This window comes from Chiloscyllium punctatum, chromosome 1 (assembly GCF_047496795.1).
Source record: "Chiloscyllium punctatum isolate Juve2018m chromosome 1, sChiPun1.3, whole genome shotgun sequence".
Lineage (NCBI taxonomy): Eukaryota > Metazoa > Chordata > Chondrichthyes > Orectolobiformes > Hemiscylliidae > Chiloscyllium > Chiloscyllium punctatum.
In genome coordinates, this window is record NC_092739.1 from 169,606,730 (window position 1) to 169,622,757 (window position 16,028).

A 16,028-nucleotide genomic window follows, 5' to 3' on the forward strand; every position below is an offset into this window, starting at 1 on the left:
GTCACACTCTATAACAGTCTCCCCGTCACACTCAATAACAGTCCCCCCCGTCACACTCTATAACAGTCCCCCCCCGTCTCACTCTATAACAGTCCCCCCCGTCACACTCTATAACAGTCTCCCCGTCACACTCTATAACAGTCTCCCCGTCACACTCTGTAACAGTCCTGCCCGTCACACTCTATAACAGTCCCCCCCCGTCTCACTCTATAACAGTCCACCCCGTCACACTCTATAACAGTCCCCCCCCGTCACACTCTATAACAGTCCCCCCCGTCACACTCTATAACAGACCCCCGGCACACTCTATAACAGTCCCCCCCCGTCACACTCTATAACAGTCCCCCCGCGTCACACTCTATATCAGTCCCCCCGTCACACTCTATAACAATCCCCCCGTCACACTCTATAACAGTCCCCCCGTCACACTCTATATCAGTCCCCCCGTCACACTCTATCACAGTCCCCCATCACACTCTATAACAGTCCCCCCGTCACACTCTATAACAGTCCCCCCGCGTCACACTCTATAACAGTCCCCCCGTCACACTCTATAACAGTCCCCCATCACACTCTATAACAGTCCCCCCCCGTCACACTCTATAAAAATCCCCCCGTCACACTCTATAACAGTCCCCCGTCACACTCTATATCAGTCCCCCCGTCACACTCTATAACAGTCCCCCCCCCGTCACACTCTATAACAGTCCCCCCCCGTCACACTCTATAACAGTCCCCCCGTCATACTCTATAACAGTCCACCCCGTCACACTCTATAACAGTCCCCCGTCACACTCTATAACAGTCCCCCCGTCACACTCTATAACAGTCCCCCCCGTCACACTCTATAACAGTCCCCCCCCGTCTCACTCTAGAACACTCCCCCCGTCACACTCTATAACAGTCCCTCCCGTCACACTCTATAACAGTCTCCCCGTCACACTCTATAACAGTCCCCCCGTCACACTCTATATCAGTCCCCCCGTCACACTCTATCACAGTCCCCCATCACACTCTATAACAGTCCCCCCGTCACACTCTATAACAGTCCCCCCGCGTCACACTCTATAACAGTCCCCCCGTCACACTCTATAACAGTCCCCCATCACACTCTATAACAGTCCCCCCCCGTCACACTCTATAAAAATCCCCCCGTCACACTCTATAACAGTCCCCCGTCACACTCTATATCAGTCCCCCCGTCACACTCTATAACAGTCCCCCCCCCGTCACACTCTATAACAGTCCCCCCCCGTCACACTCTATAACAGTCCCCCCGTCATACTCTATAACAGTCCACCCCGTCACACTGTATAACAGTCCCCCGTCACACTCTATAACAGTCCCCCCGTCACACTCTATAACAGTCCCCCCCCGTCACACTCTATAACAGTCCCCCGTCACACTCTATAACACTCCCCCGTCACACTCTATAACAGTCCCCCCCCGTCACACTCTATAACAGTCCCCCCCGTCACACTCTATAACAATCTCTCCGTCACACTCTATAACAGTCCCCCCGTCACACTCTATAACAGTCCCCCCGTCACACTCTATAACAGTCCCCCATCACACTCTTTAACAGTCCCCCCGTCACACTCTATAACAGTCCCCCCCGTCACACTCTATAACAGTCCCCCCCGTCACACTCTATAACAGACCCCCCCGTCACACTCTATAACAGTCCCCCATCACACTCTATAACAGTCCCCCCGTCACACTCTATAACAGTCCCCCCCGTCACACTCTATAACAGTTCCCCCGTCACACTCTATAACAGTCTCCCCCGTCACACTCTATAACAGTCCCCCCCGTCACACTCTATAACAATCTCTCCGTCACACTCTATAACAGTCCCCCCCCGTCACACTCTATAACAGTCCCCCCCGTCACACTCTATAACAGTCCCCCGTCACACTCTATAACAGTCTCCCCCGTCACACTCTATAACAGTCCCCCCGTCACACTCTATAACAGTCCCCCCCGTCACACTCTATAACAGTTCCCCCGTCACACTCTATAACAGTCTCCCCCGTCACACTCTATAACAGTCCCCCCCGTCACACTCTATAACAATCTCTCCGTCACACTCTATAACAGTCCCCCCCGTCACACTCTATAACAGACCCCCCCGTCACACTCTATAACAGTCCCCCATCACACTCTATAACAGTCCCCCCGTCACACTCTATAACAGTCCCCCCCGTCACACTCTATAACAGTTCCCCCGTCACACTCTATAACAGTCTCCCCCGTCACACTCTATAACAGTCCCCCCCGTCACACTCTATAACAATCTCTCCGTCACACTCTATAACAGTCCCCCCGTCACACTCTATAACAGTCCCCCCGTCACACTCTATAACAGTCCCCCCCGTCACACTCTATAACAGTCCCCCCCCGTCACACTCTATAACAGTCCCCCCCGTCACACTCTATAACAGTCCCCCCGTCACACTCTATAACAGTCTCCCCGTCACACTCTGTAACAGTCCCCCCCGTCACACTCTATAACAGTCCCCCCGTCACACTCTATAACAGTCCCCCATCACACTCTATATCAGTCCCCCCGTCACACTCTATAACAGTCCCCCCGTCACACTCTATAACAGTCCCCCGTCACACTCTATAACAGTCCCCCCGTCACACTCTATATCAGTCCCCCCGTCACACTCTATATCAGTCCTCCCGTCACACTCTATAACAGTCCCCCCGTCACACTCTATAACAGTCCCCCCCGTCACACTCTATAACAGTCCCCCCGTCACACTCTATAACAGTCCCCCATCACACTCTATATCAGTCCCCCCGTCACACTCTATAACAATCCCCCCGTCACACTCTATAACAGTCCCCCCGTCACACTCTATAACACTCCCCCCGTCACACTCTATATCAGTCCCCCCGTCACACTCTATAACAGTCCCCCCGTCACACTCTATAACAGTCCCCCATCACACTCTATAACAGTCCCCCCGACACACTCTATATCAGTCCCCCCCCGTCACACTCTATAACAGTCCCCCGTCACACTCTATAACAGTCCCCCCGTCACACTCTATAACAGTCCCCCCGTCACACTCTATAACAGTCCCCCCGTCACACTCTATAACAGTCCGCCCGTCACACTCTATAACAGTCCCCCGTCACACTCTATAACAGTCCCCCGTCACACTCTATAACAGTCCCCCCGTCACACTCTATAACAGTCCCCCCGTCACACTCTATAACAGTCCCCCCGTCACACTCTATATCAGTCCCCCCGTCACACTCTATAACAGTCCCCTGTCAGACTCTATAACAGTCCCCCCCGTCACACTCTATAACAGTCCCCCGTCACACTCTATAACAGTCTCCCCGTCACACTCTATAACAGTCCCCCCCATCACACTCTATAACAGTCCCCCCCCGTCACACTCTATAACAGTCCCCCCCATCACACTCTATAACAGTCCCCCCGTCACACTCTATAACAGTCCCCCCGTCACACTCTATAACAGTCCCCCCGTCACACTCTATAACAGTCCCCTGTCAGACTCTATAACAGTCCCCCCCGTCACACTCTATAACAGTCCCCCGTCACACTCTATAACAGTCTCCCCGTCACACTCTATAACAGTCCCCCCATCACACTCTATAACAGTCCCCCCGTCACACTCTATAACAGTCCCCCCGTCACACTCTATAACGGTCCCCCCGTCACACTCTATAACAGTCCCCCCCCGTCACACTCTATAACAGTCCCCCCGTCACACTCTATAACAGTCCCCCCGTCACACTCTATAACAGTCCCCCCCCGTCACACTCTATAACAGTCCCCCCCCGTCACACTCTATATCAGTCCCCCCGTCACACTCTATAACAATCCCCCCGTCACACTCTATAACAGTCTCCCCCCGTCACTCTCTGTAACAGTCCCCCCCCATCACACTCTATAACAGTCCCCCCGTCACACTCTATAACAGTCCCCCCGTCACACTCTATAACAGTCCCCTCGTCACACTCTATAACAGTCCCCCCGTCACACTCTATAACAGTCCCCCCGTCACACTCTATAACAGTCCCCCCCGTCACACTCTATAACAGTCTCCCCCCGTCACTCTCTATAACAGTCCCCCCCCGTCACACTCTATAACAGTCCCCCGTCACACTCTATAACAGTCCCCCCCATCACACTCGAAACAGTCCCCCCCCGTCACACTCTATAACAGTCCCCCCCGTCACACTCTATAACAGTCCCCCGTCACACTCTATAACAGTCCCCCCCGTCACACTCTATAACAGTCCCCCCCGTCACACTCTATCACAGTACCCCCCGTCACACTCTATATCAGTCCCCCGTCACACTCTATAACAGTCCCCCCCGTCACACTCTATAACAGTCCCCCCGTCACACTCTATAACAGTCCCCCCCCGTCACACTATATAACAGTCCCCCCGTCACACTCTATAACAGTCCCCCCGTCACACTCTATAACACTCCCCCCGTCACACTCTATAACAATCTCTCCGTCACACTCTATAACAGTCCCGCCGTCACACTCTATAACAGTCCCCCCCCCGTCACACTCTATAACAGTCCCCCCCCGTCACACTCTATAACAGTCCCCCCCGTCACACTCTATAACAGTCCCCCATCACACTCTATAACAGTCCCCCCCCCGTCACACTCTATAACAGTCCCCCCCGTCACACTCTATAACAGTCCCCCATCACACTCTATAACAGTCCCCCCCCCATCACACTCTATAACAGTCCCCCCCGTCACACTCTATAACAGTCCCCCCGTCACACTCTATAACAGTCCCCCATCACACTCTATAACAGTCCCCCCGTCACACTCTATAACAGTCCCCCCGTCACACTCTATAACAGTCCCCCCGTCACACTCTATAACAGTCCACCCCGTCACACTCTATAACAGTCCCCCCGTCACACTCTATAACACTCCCCCCGTCACACTCTATAACAGTCCCCCCCGTCACACTCTATAACAGTCCCTCCCGTCACACTCTATAACAGTCCCCCCGTCACACTCTATAACAGTCCCCCCGTCACACTCTGTAACAGTCCCCCCCGTCACACTCTATAACAGTCCCCCCCATCACACTCTATAACAGTCCCCCCGTCACACTCTATAACAGTCCCCCCGTCACACTCTATAACAGTCCCCCCGTCACACTCTGTAACAGTCCCCCCGTCACACTCTATAACAGTCCCCCCGTCACACTCTGTAACAGTCCCCCTGTCACACTCTATAACAGTCCCCCCGTCACACTCTGTAACAGTCCCCCCGTCACACTCTATAACAGTCCCCCCGTCACACTCTATAACAGTCCCCCCGTCACACTCTGTAACAGTCCCCCCGTCACACTCTATAACAGTCCCCCCCGTCACACTCTATAACAGTCCCCCCGTCACACTCTGTAACAGTCCCCCCGTCACACTCTATAACAGTCCCCCCCGTCACACTCTATAACAGTCCCCCCGTCACACTCTGTAACAGTCCCCCCGTCACACTCTGTAACAGTCCCCCCGTCACACTCTATAACAGTCCCCCCGTCACACTCTGTAACAGTCCCCCCGTCACACTCTATAACAGTCCCCCCCGTCACACTCTATAACAGTCCCCCCGTCACACTCTATAACAGTCCCCCCGTCACACTCTGTAACAGTCCCCCCGTCACAATCTATATCAGTCCCCTCCCATGATACTCTATAATAGCAACCCCCACCCCCTTTCACACTCTATAATAGCCCACTGTTGAGAAACTGAGGTATAAAGAGAGACTCGATCTGGTTGGATTCTTGTATTCCAAGTAGAAAAGGCTGAGGGGCGATGTGTTTGAGTTGGGTGATGTCGTGAGGAGCATGGACAGGGTGTCTGCTGAGCAGGTGTTCTCCTTGGTTGAGGGGTCAGTCACATCATGTTACAATTTTAGGCTTAGGGCTGGTGATTTCGTGGAGATTTGAGAAAATTATTTTCACTCATTGGTTGGGAATGTACCGATTCAGAAGGTAATGAAGCCTGGATACCTTCCAACCTTTCATAAATATTTGGACGAGTATTTCAAATATTGTAACATTGAAGGATATTGGGAGTAGTTCAGCGATAATTATTTGCGATTTTGGAGATTTCTAGCTTGGTTTGAAGTTCTGGATGTAAGTTTACTCGCTGAGCTGGAAGATTTGTTCTCGGACATTTTGTCACTATGCTCGGTAACATTAGTGAGCCTCCAGTGAAGCACTGTGGTTCTATCCCATTTTCTATTTGTGTCTCGGTCTATTGTGGTGGGTGATATCACTTCCAGTTCTGTTCTGAGAGGTTTGGAAATGGGGTCCAAATCAATGTGTTTGTTGATGGAGTTCCGGTTAAATGCCATGTCTCTGGGAATTCCTGTGCGTGTTTTTGTTTAGCCTGTCCCTGGATGGATGTATTGTCCCAGTCAAACTGCTGTCCCTCTTCATCTGTGTATATGGATCCTCGTGCTAGTTGGTCATGTCTTTTGGTGGTTAGTTGATACTTACATATCCTGCTGGATCAGTTCCTGCCCGCCTGTCCGATGTCATGTTTGTTGCAGTCCTTGCGGAGTATTTTATAAATGATGGCCGCTGTGCTGGCTGTTGGTAAGGGGTCCTTTATATTCATCAGGAGCTGCTTCAGTGTGGTGGTAGGTTTATATAGAGTCATAGAGATGTACAGCACGGAAACAGACCCTTCGGTCCAACCTGTCCATGCCAACCAGATATCCCAGCCCAATCTAGTCCCACCTACAGTACCTGGCCCATATCTCTCCAAACCTTTCCTATTCATATACCCATCCAAATGCCTCTTAAATGTTGTTATTGTACCAGCTCCAGCATATCCTCTGGTAGCTCATCCCATACACGTACCACCCTCTGAGTGAAAAAATTGCCCCTTAGGTCTCTTTTATATCTTTCCTCTCTCATCTTAAACCTATGCCCTCTAGTTCTGAACTCACCCATCCCAGGGAAAAGACCTTGTCTATTAATCCTATCCATGCCCCTCATAACTTTGTAAACCTCTATAAGGTCACCCCTCAGCCTCCGACACTCCAGGGAAAACAGCCCCAGCCTGTTCAGCCTCTCCCTATAGCTCAGATCCTCCAACCCTGGCACCATCCTTGTAAATCTTTTCTGAACCCTTTCAAGTTTCACAACATCTTTCCGATAGGAAGGAGACCAGAATTGCACGCAATATTCCAAAAGTGGCCTAACCAATGTCCTGTACAGCAGCAACATGATCTCCCAACTCCTGTACTCAATACTCTGACCAATAAAGGAAAGCATACCAAACGCCTTCTTCACTATCCTATCTACCTGCGACTCCACTTTCAAGGAGCTATGAACTACTATTACAAAATGGACGGTCTCCATCTGAACCAGACCAGAACCAATATCCTTGAGGGAGTTTTTGCTCCTGCTTTTGAGGAGGTTTTAAACTAAGGTGGCAGGGGGCTGGGAACCAGAAGAGAAGACAAGAGGCAGCGAGGTGGAAACTAGAGACTGTAGGAATCATGAAGACAACATTAATTAAGGGAAGAATAGGCAGAGAGCGGATGAGTTCAAAGGAACTGTTGGCCTGAAATGCATCTACTTTAGTGCAAGGAGTATAGTGGGTAAGGCAGATGAACTTTGGGTTTGGATTAGTGCCTGCGAGTATGACGTTTTTGCAATCACAGAGACTTAGTTGAAGGAAGGGCAAGATGATTAGCAACTAAATGTTCCAGGATATAGACGTTTCAGACAGGACAGGGAGGGAAGTAAAAGGGGGGGTGGCAGGAGTTGCATCGCTAGTCAAGGATGATATCACGGCTGTGCTAAAGGAGGACACGACGGAGGTCTTGGGTAGTGAGTCATTATGGGTGGAGCTGAAAAATAAGAAGGGTGCAGTTACATTGTTGGGGATGTATTACAGACCTCCCAACAGTGAGGGTGAGGTAGAAGAACAAATAGGTAAACAGATTATGGAAAGATGGAGAGGCAACAGGATGGTGGTGGTGGGGGATTTTAATTTTCCCAACATTGGGATACACTTAGTGTCAGAGGTCAGGATGGGGTAGAGTTTGTAAGAAACGTCCAGGAGAGTTTCCGAGAGCAGTACGTCAACAGCTCGACCAGGGAAGGGGAATGTGCCAGGACAGGTAGTAAAGGTTGCGGTGGGGGATTTCTTTGGGAACAGTGACCACAATTCCGTACCTTTTAGAATACTCGTAGATAAAGAAGAGAGTGGTTCAAAGGGACGAGTACTACACTGAGCCAAGGCCAATTATATCAGAATTAGGCAGGAGCTGAGGAATGTGGATTGGACGCAGCTATTTGAAGGGAAGTCCACATTTGATATGTGGGAGGCTTTCAAAGATAGGTTAAAGATAGTGCAGGATAGGTATGTCCCATTGAAAGCAAGGGATAGGAAAGGCAAGATTCGTGAACTGTGGATGACAGGAAAAATTGTATGACTAGTCAAGAGGAAAAGGGAAGCGTACATAAGGTCCAGGCAGCGAAGAACAGAATGGGCCCTGGAGGAATATCGGAAGAGTAAGACCAGTCTTAAATGAGGAATCAGGCGGGCTAAAAGGGATCATGAAATAGCTTTAGCAAGCAGAACTAAGGAGAATCCCAAAGCATTTTATTCTAATACAAGAAGCAAGCAGGTAACTAGAGAAAGGATTGGTTCACTAAAGGATAATGAAGGAAGGCTGTGTGTCGAACCTGAGAGAATGGGTGAGATTCTGAATGATTACTTTGCATCAGTGTTCACTGAAGAGAGGGACATGATGAATGTTGAGATTAGAGATAGAAGTTTAATTAGTCTCGACCACATTGAGATAAGTAGAGAAGATGTGCTGGGTACGCTAGAGGTTATTAAGATGAACAAATCCCCAGGACCAGATGGGATCTATCTCAGGTTGCTGAGGGAGGTGAGAGAGGAAATAGCCGGGGCCCTGACAGATATCTTTGTGGCATCCTTAAATACAGGTGAGGTGCCGGAGGACTAGAGGGTTGCTCATGTTGTCCCCCTGTACAAGAAGGGTAGTAGGGATATTTCTGGTAACTACAGACCAGTGAGCCTGACGTCGGTGGTGGGAAAATTGCTGGAGAAGGTACTGAGGGATATTTTCTATTTATATTTAGAAAAGAATGGGCTTATCAGTGATAGGCAACATGGTTGTGTGTGGAGGAGATCGTGCCTTACCAACTTAATAGAGTTCTTTGAGGAAGTGACCAAGTTAATAGATGAAGGAAGGGCTGTTGATGTCATATACATGGACTTTAGTAAGGTGTATGATAAGGTTCCCCATGGTAGACTAATGGAGAAAGTGAAGTCTCATGGTGTGCAGGGTGTTCTAGCAGGTGGATAAAGAACTGGTTGAGCAACAGGAGACAGAGAGTAGTAGTTGAAGGGAGTTTCTCGAAATAGAGAAAGGTGACCAGTGGTGTTCCACAGGGATCAGTGCTGGGGCCACTGTTGTTTGTGTTATACATAAATGATCTGGAAGAGGGCACTGTTGGTCTGATCAGCAAGTTTGCAGATGACACGAAGATTGGTGGAGTAGCAGAAAGGATAAGGGACTGTCAGAGAATACAGAAGGATATAGATAGACTGAAGAGTTGGGCAGGGAAGGGGCAGATGGATTTCAATCCAGACAAATGGGAGGTGATGCATTTAGGCAAGACTAATTCTAGAGTGAATTATACAATGAATGGAAGAGCTTTGGGAAAAGTTGATGAGCAGAGAGATCTGGGAGTGCAGGTCCATTGTACCCTGAAGGTTGCTGCACAGGTGGATAGAGTGGTCAAGAAGGCATATAGTATGCTTGCCTTCATCGGACGGGATATTGAGTATAACAGGGTGGATAGAGACAAGCTTTTTCCCAGGGTGAGGGATTCAATAACGAGAGGTCATGCTTTTAAGGTGAGAGGTGGAAGTTTTAAGGGGGATACACGTGACAAGTACTTCACAGTTATCTGAATTAAACTCCATCTGCAACTTCTCAGCCCATTGGCCCATCTGGTCCAGATCCTGTTGTAATCTAAGGTAACCTTCTTCGCTGTCCACTACACCTCCAATTTTGGAGTCACCTGCAACCTTACTAACTATACCTCTTATGCTCGCATCCAAATCATTTATATAAATGATGAAAAGTAGAGGGCCCAGCACCGATCCTTGTGGCTCTCCACTGGTCACAGGCCTCCAGTCTGAAAAACAACCCTCCACCACCACCCTCTGTCTTCTACCTTTGAGCCAGTTCTGTATCCAAATGGTTAGTTCTCCCTGTATTCCATGAGATCTAACCCTGTTAATCAGTCTCCCATAGGGAACTTTGTCGAACGCCTTACTGAAGTCCACATAGATCACATCTACTGCTCTGCCCTCATCAATCCTCTTTGTTACTTCTTCAAAAAACTCAATCACGTTTGCGAGACATGATTTCCCACGGACAAAGCCATGTTGACTATCCCTAATCAGTCCTTGCCTTTCCAAATGCTTAGGGGCTGGAGTAGTCTGGTCATGATCTCCAAGATGTCTTTGATGTATGGCAGGGTGGCTAGAGACTCTGGGCGTGTTATGTCTTCTTGCTTTGATCTGTTTTGTAGGAATCGGTAGACTGCACTTATTGGGTATTCATTGTTCCTGAATAGGTTGTACAGGTGTCTTTCTCTGCTTCTCTGAGTTCTTGGGTGCTGCAGTGTGTTGTGGCTTGTTTAGATAATGTCCTGATGCAGCACCATTTGTGGGTGTTGGGATGATTGCTCCTGTTGTTGAGTATCAGGTCAGTGTGTGTGGCATTCCTGCAACAAACATTACATCAGACAGACGGACAAGAAACGAGCCACCAGGATATGTGAGTATCAACGAGGGTCCATATACACAGACGAAGAGGGACACCAGTTTGACTGGGACAATACATCCATCCAGGGACAGGCTAAACAAAGACACGCACAGGAATTCCATCAACAAACACATTGATTTTCCAACCTCTCAGAACAGAACTGGAAGTGATATCACCCACCACAATAGACCGAGACACAAATAGAAAATGGGATAGAACCCCAGTGCTTCACTGGAGGCTCACTGATGTTACCGAGCATGGTGACAAAATGTCCAAAAACAAACCCACGAGCTTCACGAGCAAAGTTACAACCTGAACTGGTAGTTGAGAGTGTGGTGCTGGAAAAGCACAGCAGGTCAGGCAGCATCCGAGGAGCAGGAGCTCCAGCTTGAAACAACGATTTTCCTGCTTGTTGGATGCTGCCTGACCTGCTGTGCTTTTCCAGCAACACACTCTCAACTCTAATCTCCAGCATCTGCAGAGCTGACTGGCCCCTGAAGTGGTAGTTATTTCAGTGCAAATGTGATGGGCCAAAGGGCCTTTTCTGCACTGTCTGTATGTATGAAACTTTGAGGTGTGCCATTTATGATTGAGTTGAGGAGAAAAGTCTTCACCCAGAGAGTGTTGAGCCTGTGGAATTCTCTACCAGAGAAAACATCAAGGACAAAGCTTTGCATGATTTCAAGGAGTTGGATATTGTACTTGGGGCTGAAGGATTCACAACATTTGGGGAACAGGCTTAGATGATCAGGGAGATTACAACAAATCAGGCAGCAAACTCAATGGGCCGGATGGCCTTCTCTTGTTTTGATTTCTAATGTTTCTCTGTACATTGCTCTGGCTATGGAGTCACATATGGAACAGATTTGCACAAGATGACAGATTGACTTCCTTCAGAGTTAAGTAAACGGCAAGGTCTAGTACTGCTCAGGTCTGATACAACCGGTCATGTTGCAGACAAAATCACCCCTTCCTTAATAAAGCATCTCCTTGTTGAACTGACTTTCACACAGGGTCTCGAGCTCAGATGTTAGCAGTAAATGAGGGATTCAGTCCTTGAGGAGGAGATGTATTCCTAGTCCTAGCCTTTGCCATGCACAGAATTTAGAGGAAGAGATCCAGGGTTCTATCTACTGATGAGCTGCAGACTGTCATGCTGGTCGTTCAGTCTCAGTCCATGATCAAGCACTGAGAGTGTCCCTGTAGGTGGTCCAAGTCTTGGACAGAAACTTTCCAAAACATTTGAAGAACAAAGAATATTCACAGCTCAGGAACAGGCCCTTCGGCCCTCCAAGCCTGAGCTGATCCAAATCCACTGTCTAAACCTGTTGCCCAATTCCTAAGCCTCTGTCTTCCTCTGCTCCCCACCTCCTCATGCATCTGTCCAGATGCACCTTAAATGAATTTACCGTGCCTGCCTCTACCACCTCTGCTGGCAACGCTTTCCAAACGCCCACCACTCTCTGTGTAAAGTACTTGCTGTGTGTATCCCCCTTAAACTTTCCACCTCACCTTGAAAATGTGACCTCTTGGTTATTGAATCCCTCACCCTGGGAAAAAGCTTATCTCTATCTACCCTCTTCATACCCTTCAATCTCAATCAGGTCCCCCTCAATCTCCTTTTTTCTAATGAAAACAAACCTAAACTACTCAACCTCTCTTCATAGCTAGCACCTTCCATACCAGGCAACATCCTCGTAAACCTTCTCTGCACCCTCTCCAAAGCGTCCACATCCTTTTGGTAATGTGGTGCCCAGAACTGTATTCTAAATGCAGCCGAAATCAATGTCTTGTACAATTTCAACATGACATAATAATTCCCAGCAATAATAGTCCAAAGATGTGTAGGCCAGGTGAATTGGCCATGCTAAATTGCCCGTAGTGTTAGGTAAGGGGTAGATGTAGATGTAGGGGTATGAGTGGGTTACGCTTCGGCGGGGCGGTGTGGACTTGTTGGGCTGAAGGACCTGTTTCCACACTGTAAGTAATCTAATAATCTAAAACAGGCTGTAGTATTAAACTCAAAACCATTATCAGTGGCCTCACACACACAATATGGATCTGGTTTTAATGCTGACAGTGATCCGAATCTATGGGGTGGTTTCCATTGCCTGACATTCCAACAAATGGTCAACTGCCAAGAGCCACTGATGGCTCTGATGAAGGGTCACTGAGCGGAGGGGCTCATTTGTTTCTGTCTGGCTACAGTCCAGCTAGACATTAATATCGAGACTCTGACACTGCAATAAATGGAAATTGTTCATTGGAACATTGCTCAGAATGTGAAGCAGCAACAAACTGAACTAATAACTGCATTATAGAATTCATCATATCGTTGGTAACAAAGGCCTCGAGTGAAATAATTATTCAGCATATCAGGGTAAATGGTATCCAGTGTTGGGGAGAGCTAGGGGTCATTCTCCTTTGACTTGGGAATATTTGATTGAATATTTCATTGGATCACATCAACTCTCTTGGGGGAGAGTCTGTTGTCCTCGCGATGATTTCTTGCTCCATCACCAGATTTAGTTCTTCAGTCAGGTTCACAAGTAATGTGCTAAGTCTGCTGTTTCCAATCTGTACCATTCCCCACAAATATCCAGCTTCTCATTCCAGGATCATACGCCGATCACAGATGGATACGTATAATGGAATCATACAGTCATAAGATTATTATCATTGGCTGACAGACGTCTGAATCTGTGGGGAGAAGAAAAGGTTTTTAACGTTTGGAAGAGAATGCACTGTCTTTGCATTTCTTTCTCTATTCTCTCACTGCTCCCTTGCTCTGTGGGGAGTACATTTCAAATAACAAGCTGTTTCTACAAAAAGCAGTGATGGGTTTGGAGCCAATATGAGTTTAACATAGAACATAGAACAATACAGCGCAGTACAGGCCCTTCGGCCCTCGATGTTGCACCGCCCTGTCATACTAATCTGAAGCCCATCTAACCTACACTATTCCATGTACGTCCATTTGCCTGTCCAATGACGACTTAAATGTACTTAAAGTTGGTGAATCTACTACCGTTGCAGGCAAAGCATTCCATACCCTAACTACTCTCTGAGTAAAGAAACTACCTCTGACATCTGTCTTATACCTATCTGCCCTCACTTTAAAGTTGTGTCCCCTCATGTTTGCCGTTCCCATACTTGGAAAAAAGCTCCCCCTGTTCACTTTGCAGAGAACAGCAGGCTGTACAGTTGTTCCCAACATGAGGAGCAGCAGTTGGCAGCATGCAACAATCAGTAGCTACATTTGGCTGTCCACAAGTTCCTGAATGGGTGAAAACTCCAGCCAGAGCAACCTGCCCTGAATTGGTTCAGGGCTACCCTTCTCTAGTAGAAAATTGATAAACTTGAGCTTCAGGAGACAATGTTTAGTATTGTTATGAAGATGTGGGTGTACTGTACCTCTAAGAAAGTTAAAAGCTAACAGTCACAGCACCAAGTGTTCTCAAAAAGACTCAATGTAACATGTGCTCCAGTTACTGGAGTAGCTAGAGTAGCTGGTGGCCTGGAGATAAAAACAGATTTGAATTCGGCCAATCAGTTTAAATGTACACTCCCCTCCACCTCCCCCCCCCCCACCCCCCCCCCCCCCCCCACCCCCCCACCAACAAAACAAATGCCAATCAACTTTGAATTGAGTATACTGACATAATCCAATGCTTTGGGGGGTATAAGACCAGGAAAATGTGAACAGTTGGGAAGAGAACTGCCAAGTCAACGACAGCTACAAACTGCCTGGAGAATAGGTCTCTTAAAGGTACCTTTATCGATCAGTAGCCTGTGAAGCAGAAAGAAGACGACGGGAATACAGAGAAGAACCAAAAGCTGCCTGGTTTTCAGATAAGAAGTTTTGTTTTATAAATCTTAATTGGGAGTTTTATCGGACTAGTATTATAGAAGGGAAGGTAAAAGATAGGTTTGAGGAAGGAGTTGTAAATAGTTGTTGGTTAATTATTCTCTGTTATACTTTAAGAAATAAAGTTGTTAATTTTTACTTGAACTAGTTCTTGGCCACTTGAAGTTTTACAAATTACTGCATGGGATAACCCTTTTCTGTGTTGTTGGTTTAAATTAAGCAGGAGAGTTTACACCATGATGTAAGAGTATCACCACCTGACAGGATGGCACCTAGCCTATGGGGAACACGACAGTGGTTCAGGAGGATGTGGATAATAACACAGGATGGAGCAGGAGGAGGTTAGGAAATCATATGCGCCAGATTTCACCTGAGGTGTCATTCTCCAGTCTGCTCTCAAATAAAGTCAAGGATGGGACAGGCAGCATCGAACCCTGTAGTGGCTGGAAGGTCGAGGTCAGCATCTTTGGAACAGTCTGAGCTTGGATCAGTCTGGAAACTTGCATTCTGTCAGACTTGGGAGAGGATAGGAAGAGTTGTTTACAGCTTCAGGAAACCATGATGGAATTTCAGAGCACTTCTGTAAACCTTCATTAAATTTTAAAAGATAACTTGTGAATTCTTCTGAGGTAAGTGCAGTGTGGATCTGGTAACTTATGGGAGCATTTTGTAAGATCCCTTGTGCCCACTTTGAAAATAGATTAATCTGCTTTTCTAATACCATGTCGCAAAAGTGAAGTGCTAATGTTACATGTTAACATGGGAGATTTACATGTTCCTGAAAACTGGACTAGTAACAGACAGATGGGGGAAAATTAATTGAACATGGAGTCATAGAGTCATAGAGATGTACAGCATAGAAACAGACCCTTCGGTCCAACCCGTCCATGCCGACCAGGTATCCCAACCCAATCTAGTCCCATTTCCCAGCACCCAGCCCATATCCCTCCAAACCCTTCCTATTCATATACCCATCCAAATGCCTCTTAAATGTTGTAATTGTACCAGCCTCCCCCACTTCCTCTGGCAGCTCATTCCATACACGTACCACCCTCTGTGTGAAAATGATGCCCCTTAGGTCTCTTTTATATCTTTCCCCTCTCACCCTAAACCTATGCCCTCTAGTTCTGGACTCCCCCACCCAGGGAAAAGACCATGTCTATTTATTTTATCCATGTCCTTCATGATTTTGTAAACCTCTATAGGGTCACCCCTCAACCTCCGACACTCCAGGGAAAACAGCACTAGTCTGTTCAGCCTCTCCCTATAGCTCAGATCCTCCAACCCTGGCAACATCCTTGTAA

At 47.9% G+C, this 16,028-nt stretch overlaps 1 protein-coding gene across 1 annotated transcript in view; it reads right to left on the reverse strand.

The window, feature by feature from the left end:
- Positions 1-12,948: 12,948 nt before the first annotated feature.
- Positions 12,949-16,028, reverse strand: part of LOC140480726 (disintegrin and metalloproteinase domain-containing protein 12-like) — a 545,040-nt gene continuing 541,960 nt past the window's right edge. Inside the window, exon 23 of the mRNA XM_072576009.1 lies at positions 12,949-13,556. Within this exon, the coding sequence (XP_072432110.1) occupies positions 13,511-13,556 (46 nt within the window). The 3' untranslated portion in view covers positions 12,949-13,510. The remainder of the gene's footprint in view (positions 13,557-16,028) is intronic.